Source organism: Pygocentrus nattereri, chromosome 8 (assembly GCF_015220715.1).
Source record: "Pygocentrus nattereri isolate fPygNat1 chromosome 8, fPygNat1.pri, whole genome shotgun sequence".
NCBI lineage: Eukaryota > Metazoa > Chordata > Actinopteri > Characiformes > Serrasalmidae > Pygocentrus > Pygocentrus nattereri.
In genome coordinates, this window is record NC_051218.1 from 34,004,168 (window position 1) to 34,014,215 (window position 10,048).

General features: G+C 35.1%; 1 long non-coding RNA gene and 1 gene segment (V, D, J or C); both read right to left on the minus strand.

Annotated features, from left to right (window-relative positions):
• Positions 1-309: 309 nt before the first annotated feature.
• On the minus strand, positions 310-1,555 carry LOC108417240. The segment is given in 4 exon segments: positions 310-347; positions 467-646; positions 997-1,344; positions 1,449-1,555. Coding segments are annotated over 4 exon segments (612 nt in total).
• A 1,900-nt stretch (positions 1,556-3,455) lies between these two features.
• LOC119263875 lies at positions 3,456-5,892 on the minus strand. The gene is made up of 4 exons (XR_005130597.1): positions 5,838-5,892; positions 4,336-4,419; positions 3,676-3,716; positions 3,456-3,582 (listed from the first exon to the last, which is right to left on the minus strand). It is a non-coding gene; the product is annotated as an uncharacterized LOC119263875 (long non-coding RNA).
• Between the last annotated feature and the right edge of the window lie 4,156 nt (positions 5,893-10,048).

The following is a 10,048-nucleotide window of genomic DNA, read 5'->3' on the forward strand; positions in this document are numbered from 1 at the left end:
GATACAGTGGAGGCTACATTTATTTAGTAAGTCTATTTTCTTTCTATCAAAATGTTCAGCTTCATCTCATAATGTACACTTACCACCAGCGCCGTGTTCAGATTTTCTCAGTTTATGGATTAAAATGGTTTGAGCGCAGATTACAGCCACACACACTGCTGAGAAAACTGCCAGACTCAGCATTACAGGATCTACAGGATCTTCTGTAAGACAGGAATTATAAACATACTGTATATATGAAAACAAAGTTTAGGCCCCAAAAAGCATTTTCCATCTGCTACACAGGTGCCTAGAAGTGCACAGAAAGACTTACTCAATTCTACTGCTGTTCCATTCCCAAAGATGATCTTCCCACAAGCAGCCACAGCGCAGTAGTAAGTTCCAGTGTGGTGCTGGTCGAGGATGTTCTTAGAGAACTCATACAGAGAGCAGCTTGTAGAAGAGCTGATCTCACACTGATGGCTGCTGCTGTTCTGATGAGTGTAAATGATTTCAGGAAAGGATTGTCCTGCAGCAGCTCTGAACCAGAGCATTTGGAGATCTGCTGCTCTGATCTCAGAGAGGACCGTGCACTGCAGAGTGACTGACTCTCCTGGAGAAATTGACCCCCGTACTGGAGTTTGGAGCATTGAGATGTCTGACTGCCCTGGAAAATATAATATAAACAGTGTACATATTTGTATTCAACTGCAACAGTATCATCACTAGATAAAGACAGTATAATAATAGCATAACTGTGAGATATGTGTTCTATTATGAATATAGACTGTGATGGTGCTAATTGGTGGTAGATATTTCCAGCATTATAATATGGATATTTGCACTAGAAACAGCAATATTATATTTTAAACTGGCCTCTGGTAAAAGCTGTAACAGTATTTACAATGAAAAGGTAAGTTCACATACACAAGAACAATTCAATGTCCTTTACATTCTGCTGTAGCTGAATGAATAAGCAGAAAACTGAAGCAGAACATTAAGAACATTAAATGTTACCTGTGACCGCTAAGAATGTAGCAGTAGAGAAGTTCAGCGTTTTCTTTCCAGTCTCTCCACAGAAGTACATTCCTTCATCTTCTTTAGTGACGCGTTCAATACTGAGAGAAATGCCACTCGCTATTCTGTTGAGTTTAAATCTCGATTTGTCAAATTGACCTGAAATCACAGCCGGTTTGTCTTCTAACTTTGATCCCACTTCCAGTGGCGCATGCTCCAGTCTTTGTTTGTACCACATCCTAACATCTTTATTTGAGTCGTCTACAAATGTGCAGGTGAGATTGACCGCTCCACCGGGATCAGCTGAGATGACCAGCGGCTCTGAATTTCTCACTGCTTGAGTAGAATCTGTAAAACACAGTTCAGTATAACAAAAAACTTGCAATGAAACTTAAGACACAAACCATAATCAGCAATAATTAATATGAAGGTTTTTTTTTGGGTAAACTTACCTATTCTGTAGAGAAGTAAGATGATAATCACAGCTGGATCCATCATCAGAAAAACAACAGCTACAACTTGAAGGCAAATATTCTAAAGGCTGTAACTGACCAAAGCGTCTAACTACATTAGCTCCCTGGATTCTTAGACTGAACCTCATTGGCTGGTAAAAGTCACATGGTTCTTTTTGTTGCTCACTTGATCTGTTTGGCCACAGAAAGTGCTCTGGGCTCTGTGTGAGCTCTTATCAGTGGTTATGGTTGTCATAGTCTCTGCTATCAGCTCTACAGAGAAGCAGTCAAATGTGAGGAGCTCAGAATTTCTGCCTGTGAAAGTTTTAAGACCATATTCATTTTAGAAAAAGGACGTTGGCTTGTTTTGGGTTCAGTAACAATGTTAGAGAGATTTAATTGTCTCTGAATTCTTATACTTCTTTCTTTCAGACATGAATGTTTTTAAACTTTGTAAAGAATTTTGGTCATAAACACATTAATAAACAAAACACAGATTCTGACTTTGTTTTTAACTTTGATTTTGTTGTTGTACTTAGATTTATTATTATTATTATTATTATTATTATTATTATTATTATTTTATATAGTTACTAACGCTGTGATAAAGCTGTGATATTTACAAAATGATTTTACATGGTAATGATTTGTGATTTTTCTCAAAATCTAAATAACTGCATAAGAGACATTTACTTTATTTAAATATGTTATATGTTAAACCAGTTTTCAAAATTAAACAAAAACAAATATGGATATTTAAAGTTTTGTCCTCAAAGCAGTGATGCACAGCTGTGTGGTTTGAATTTGTGGAAAATGACCTTTTAACTCTCCATCACAAAGTACAGAAAGACAGGTTTCAATAAGAATCTGCATCTAAACATGTTTATATTGTTTGTGTTAGAGCTATAATACATGGATTCATGTAAACAAACACGTAAACAAACACATCAGAGAAACACTATATTCATGTAAAATACAGTGTTTTATTAAATCTTGTAGCTATTAAATGTTTTATTACTTCATTTTATTTGACATCTTACATTATTTTATTTTATGTAAAAAAAATCTTCACATGGTCGTAGAACAAAAACCTTTCATGAAAATTATTTAACAAGCACATTTAAAACATTTACATCATTAAACACACTTTAGTTCTTCACAGCAGTGCAGGATATAAACTTGGCTTCATTATGTGGACAGTAAGTTCTCAAAACCAGCTACACACATTTACACTCAAGACTTATTCAGTAGTTTTCACCACAATTCTATTGCAAAAGGTTTCTTTCAGATATTACCATTAAAATCAGTTACAGTAACATTTTTAATGCTTTATTGATAATAAACATAACACCACCAGAGTGCTGCAAGCCAGAGTTATCATCAGTTAATTTATTCAGAAAATAATACATTTAAATGCATTTTTCCTCCTGAAAGCCACATTTTGTAAAAAATGAAACATATCAACAGAATTTCAGCTTTCACATCAAAATATTTGAGCAAAAGTTTTAAGAAAATTGCATCAAGAGCTTAAAAGGCAGGAATAATGAATTAAAATAAAACACTAGAGTCTAAGGTTAAAGAGTGTATATGAGGACATGCACAGCAGTTACACAGCTCACATTTTATTATTGTGTTAAACTCAGCAAATAAACTGTGTATATGGATCTGATCTCACTACAACCTGAAACACATCTTCTACATTTCCATCCACACAATATCAGACACCATCTGAGCTCATGAGCGTTTGCCACGTGTGAATGACTAAAGTGACCACACACTCTAAAACTGCTCTCGCTCGGCTCCTTCAGAGAACTGACACTTCATACCAAACCAGACTGTGTTTTTTCAGTCATGCAGTTTTGAGCACAGAGCAAAGTGAAGCACATGATTGTAGATCCTGACTGAAATCAGCACAAACACAAATGAACAGATACAGATTACAAAGCTGACAGTAACAGAAAACATCCCCAAACTTCACTTCTGCTGCCGAAAGAGAAGAGAGTCCAGCGAGTCAGTGATTGTTGGGGTCAGTAACTGAGAAGTATCTGACTTCAGAGTAAACACTGTGTCCAGAGCGTCCACTCTTCATTCTCAGGCTTTTGGCTGCATAATTCAGCTCCACAGCTGCAGAGTCCTGTAGAGATGAATATGAAATATTAAAGGCTGAAGATTAGAGAACTCTATAAGAATTAAACAGCATCAGTGTGGATGAGAGAACATGTAGTACCTGACTGGCTTTGTTCTCCACCACCGAATCGTGATCTCTCCCTATGATGTAGTAAAGAAAGATCACAGTGTCATATTTAGAGTTTAGATCAGAGAATATGACCTCAGTGCTGGTCACTTTTTTTAAGACTCAGTTTGTAGTTAGATAACAGCTTTCATACATTAAAATGCAGAAATGCTTATAAAAGGAAGGCAAATAAAAGCCAGTATAAAAGAAGAAATGGGAGCAGATGTTGAGCTCAACTGAATAAATGGTGCTAGTCTATTAATACTGAACATGTGTCCAGTAAAGTGCGGCCAGTACTGGAGTAATCTATTCACTCTCCTGCGTTGGTGTAAGAACTCTTTCTGCTGATTCGATACAAGCTGTAGTTTGTCTATACTCTTTTTGAAGATGTCAGAGAACAATGTATTACAATAACCTGAACGGCAGAAAACAAACATATACTGTCTTAGCATCATGCAGTGTGAGGTCAGGCCTGACCAAAGTTTATGATTTTTATTATTTTGTTTGTTTCTTTCTTTTGTACATGTTCAGTAAATATTACCAAACCATTGCATTTTTAAGAGAGACATGTAAAGGGTCTGTTAAAAATTCATAATCAATCATTATTTACAAAAGCATAAAGACATCGTACATAATAGATTAAGCTACACTCACCCCTGCAGATTTGAATGGCTTGAATGCAGATCACCATCACACAGATTCCCAAAGCTGCTCCCAGATAGAACACAGTGGGACTCGCTGTAAGACATTACAATTGATACTGCTGTACATTAACATTCACGGATGTTCAAACCTGGACAGCAGCAGATCATGATCTTTCACTGCAATGAAAAGAGCTTCATTTCAATCTATGAATGATGCACAGGTCATAGAGATAAAGTTCTTCTTTAGATTAATGTTGCAAACAAAATACTGTTCAGCATGACTCCAATGACGTCCATTCAGAAAGAAGTGGATGCATCACAAACAAATGAATGTATTCACTCAAAGATGCATGGTTATTCAAAAATAGAAGGAAAGCCAGCTGGAAATATATCGTCAATATTCGTCAATATATCATCAAAACTACTGGAAAATCCAGGCTTTAACTTACATTGTGGAGTTTACAACCACAAGACAAAAACACAACTAGGTTCTGTGGAAGGTTCACAGGAATAACATGATATAAGAGCTTTACATGGATAAGTTGGATAAGTAAACATAAGTAAACATGAGGACCAATAACAGAAGATGCAAACAGGCCCATGCATCAAGGGTATCAAGGGGAAGAAAGGGCAACAGGGGCATGAATTGGGCTTTCTCATATGGACAGGGATCCCTATGAATGTGGGATCACCTGGTTTCAAACTTACAATCTCCTGATGGTGGGGTGAACTCTTAGAAAGTTGCACAACAAATGAAAGTTCCTAGAACGTTTAACTGAACTAGGAAGTTTGAGTTAGATGAACACAGTGAAAAGCAGTGTATACAGTTATATTTTGCAATTTCAAGTTGACTTTCTGTTTTAAGAGTGTTTGGGTTTTGCAGTGTTATGATAGCACCAAGCTAACGCAGGCATACATTGAGTCTCCCACATTGCGTTTACTACTATATAGCTGCAGGTTCAATTATAGAGCTTGTATGTTGTATGTAACATGTTTTCCTGCAGATTCTTAGTGAAATGTTTAGTAAATACTTCACGAGAAGTTATTATTAGAAAAGACTTTATATTGTGTGTTCATATTTATTACAGTACCTACTTTAAGTTACTGTGAATTTACAGATTTTTATTTTATTTTTTTTTTATTTTCTTTAATGTTCAGAAAAAAGAAGTATAATTTGTCAGAGCCGTTCTACATACCAGAAAAGTGATGTGCACACTACAGCACTGGTCTTTGGTATGAGTAAGGTGGGCTGGCTAAATGTGTTTTCAGCAAAGCTTTTCTGACAGTTCTTTGCCTGCTTTTAAAGTCCCACAGAACCAGGCCTAAATCTAGTTAATGTTCAGTTTATGACAGCATGCATAAACTGAGGAATTTGGTCCACATGATTTTAGAATGCTGTCAAATTTAAAACAATTTTAGACTTTGTGATATACCTTCATTTCACTGTTAACCAGGAACCAACAGCTTTATACTATTTAAAACTTTCAGGCACATAAACAGACAAAGACTTACTTAAGTGGACTGATGCTCCATTACCAACAATGATCTTCCCACAAGCAGTCACAGCGCAGTAGTAAGTTCCAGTGTGGTCGTGGTCGAGGATGTTCTTAGAGAACTCATACAGAGAGCAGCTTGTAGAAGAGCTGATCTCACACTGACGGCTGCTGCTGTTCTGATGAGTGTAAATGATTTCAGGAAAGGATTGTCCTGCAGCAGCTCTGAACCAGAGCACTCGGAGATCTGCTGCTCTGATCTCAGAGAGGACCGTGCACTGCAGAGTGATCGACTCTCCTGGAGAAACTGACCCCCATACTGGAGTTTGGAGCACTGATATGTTTACCTGAGGATGCCCTGGTGAATATAATAAGGATGTCTTACTTACAGATACATTATGTCATGATCAAAAATGGTATTATGTTAATCATTTAAAATGTAAGACATTAACCCAATGTTCTGTTCTAAACATAATAAATCCTGTGTAATATGATTGCAACATTACTATAAAAAAGCTATTGTGAAAAGTTTTAAATGAGTTTAAATGATTATATGTTAAAAGCAGTAATATGATTACCTGTCACAGCCACGACTATGATATTAGAAAATGTGAATGTTTTTCAATCAGTTTTCCCACAGAAGTACATTCCTTCATCATCTTCAGAAGTTTCTTTAATAGTCAGAGAAAAATCTTCATTTACACTGAATTTTGAACCATTTAAAATGAATGGAGGTTTCTTGTCAAACTTTGATACCACTTCTTTAGGTTTCTGCCACAGTTGTTGTTTGTACCAAACCTTAACTTGAGTATCAGACTTTTCAACTTTGCAGGACAGAGTAACATTTTCTCCAGTCTTCACTGGGATAAACTGCTCATTAAGCTGCACAGCTTCAACAAGACCTACGAAATGACATGAAATCAATTATGAGCAATAAGAAAAACAGTGGATGACATTCTACAAACAGAAGTTACACAAGTGCAGGATTTAAAAATAACTTTTGTGAAATTCATAACTTACATATGATGTAGAGAGATAAAGTAAGAATCATTGGAGCCATCATCATCATCATCATCCTCATTGTAAGAAGCTTATCTGAAGTAACTTGAAAAGGGACCTTATTATCAAAGCAGGAAACTGTATTAGTATGCTGAGCTCAAGAGATCTCATTGGCTGGGAAATGTCACAAGGTTTTTTTTTGTTTTTTTTTTCTTCCCACCAGTCATTCTTCTGACTTTCTTGTTAATAATGATTTATGTACCATTAAAAAAAAACAGTCCATTCCAGTCGATTCTTAGCGCCCTTAGTGAAGATATGTAAAAACTTAATTAATTTAACCTCACACTCAACATAGAAGAAGAACACAGCTTATATTTTAAGTACAGCGTACAATCAGGCTGGTTGGCCTCAGTAGATCAAATCCAAAGGTCATTGGCTGCTAAAATTTGAGTTTTTTGGGTCTGCTTGTTGTGTAACCTCTTCCAGGGCTGGGGCGGAAATTTTTATTGCACACTTCTATAACCTAAGAATAGCTCACCTACTTTGCAATGAAGTCCCTGTAGTTACTCAAGAATAATACTTAGTATGTAATAAGTAATGGCTTTCAAATAGTTTTCAAATAGCTTTGATTTCAGAAGAAACACTGAATGATCAGGAGTCTACAAAGAAATGAATGTATGTATGTGAGATATGTAAGAATGTAAGACATGAATGTATAATGAGACTATTAGAGCTAGGCCTTTAATTCAGGCCAAGTCAGAACACCAACGCAGTGCAGTATCATATACAGTGAACCATTTCACATCAGACCACTCTGAATGACTTAGTTTACTTCCCCTCACTTGAATTATGCAGAATGTTCTTTAAATGGGTGGAATTCATCTTTAATCAAAGTCAGGATTTGGAAAAAACAGGCTAACTGCAAAAATAACTCCACACATGTTTTCTTAGAATCTCACATATATTCTCAATCATATATACCATACAACAGTGACCACAACAGTGACCAATGAATACTTTGAGCCATTAATAAAAACATTTGAACAGTTACAGAATTTTCTCCATGATACTTTTAAAAGTCAGTGTCCTGTATGTCTGGCAATGTTCCTGTAAAACAGGGTTGAAATGAAGTAATTAGACAGAAGATGTGGCTTATTTTCACTATAGTCTCTCAAGTCTGAGAGAAAAGAAGTATGAAACCACAGTTGATACCCAAAACACAGCCAATGCTCACACTGCCACCTACTGGTAACAACAGGCTTTTGTGCATTCTAATAGGAAAGTAGTGAAATTAAAATTATAGTCCACTTGCCAAAACCTTTAAAAAAGTCAGATTCAAAATTAGGAAACAAAAACATAACTCTTTTTATATGTAGCACCTCTAATAACTGTGTAATTACACATTAATAGTACATGGAACATCATTGTTACTATTTATTGTGTATTCAGTGTTACAGACAATGCAGTTTATTTGAATAAATATTTGTGTCAGCTAGTTTTTAATTACATTTACATAAAATTACATAATTTACATAAATATTTTCATATCTGTAACAGCATATTTTCTTATTATTATCTTCAAAATTCAAGAAATTGATTGATGAATTTGATCAAGTCACCACTTCCCTCAGGTAGGAGGTTGCGGAGCATTAAGAGCAAAACTACCAAACTGAGGAACAGCTTCTTCCCTGAAGCTGTAAGACTCTCAAATTCCAACTGAACAATCACTGCAATGGCACTTCATGTCCACTTATTTATTTTATTGCTGCTGTACTGAATCAATGCTTCCACTATATCATGCCTATACATGTCACTTCATAAATTACCAGTATTAAGATGTACACCTTCTACCTCATACTCATACTGCTGTGGTCCATGCTGCTGTTATCTGTCCTCCCCTTTATGCACCTTCTATTTATTGTTTGTCACTTTGGGAGTTAACTGGTCTGTGAGTACAATGTTTCATTACACCTCAGGTACCACATGTGATGTCAATGATAATAAAGCCCTATCTATCTATCTATCTATCTATCTATCTATCTATCTATCTATCTATCTATCTATCTATCTATCTATCTATCTATCTGTCTATCTACCTATCTATCTATAAGTGAATGGAACCAGATATTTTAAAGTTTTTTTGCCATTTATTTTGGTCCATCCTTCATGAAATTTACACACATCATAAAGACCAACATGCATTTTCAAATTATGTCAAAAACTGAAAATATAGCTGCCCTGTAGATACAGTGAAATTAAATAATCCAGACATAGGTTTTGGTATTATAATACAACACAAATAATTAGATGCATTAATAAATGCTACACTTAAAGATGCTGTCACCATTATATTACAGAATGGTTCAAAACTTTGGCTATTTAAACCAAAGTTATCTACTATAACTAGCTAAATGTTAGGAAAGTTGGCTTTTGCTGAGCAGCTTCAGTGAAAATACTCTAATACTATGCACAGTAGCATCTCTTTGCAACTATTTGATGAGTGAAGTGAACTAAAGCTGATACATATATGTGTTTACATAAATGGTGTTTACATAAACTGGACACTGAATGCATCCCCAGCAGTTACATTGCTGTTGCATGTATTGTTGTATTTACATTGTCTTAGACATTTAATATAAATTGGGACCAAATACAGAAAAAATGCAAACACTCATGTTGCCACACTCTGAAAGTTTCACATGCATCCATACTTAAAAGAACTGTGGAGTTTTCGGTGCTCAAAAGCAGAATTTTATCCAAATACCAAGTCAATTACTAAATCTGAACCACATTCAGAAGCGCCTCACTTACTGAACACAAGACCGAAAAAGCCTCCACATGCTTCTGCATATAACTGTATCTCCAACATACAAACTTTACAGAAAAAGAGGAAAAGTCTATAGTTTTTAATAGAATTTAATACAATGGATTTTTTAAAGTCATTTTGGACCATTTCTATTTGTCTGACTGCAACTCCAAAAATAAAAATAAATGAATAAATAAATAAATGGAGATTTGGTTTTGTCACAATCATAAAGTCATGTTATCCTGTTTATATTATTCTGTAAATGTCTGTTCAGTAATATTTAATGAATTATGACTTATGAATCATCAGAGAATCAAGTGATGTGCTTCATTCACTTGATCTAATTATGTCTTTCAATTAAATTTTATTTAGAAATAAGAATACAGAGTTTTTGGTAACTGTTTGGGAATAAATAATTATAATAA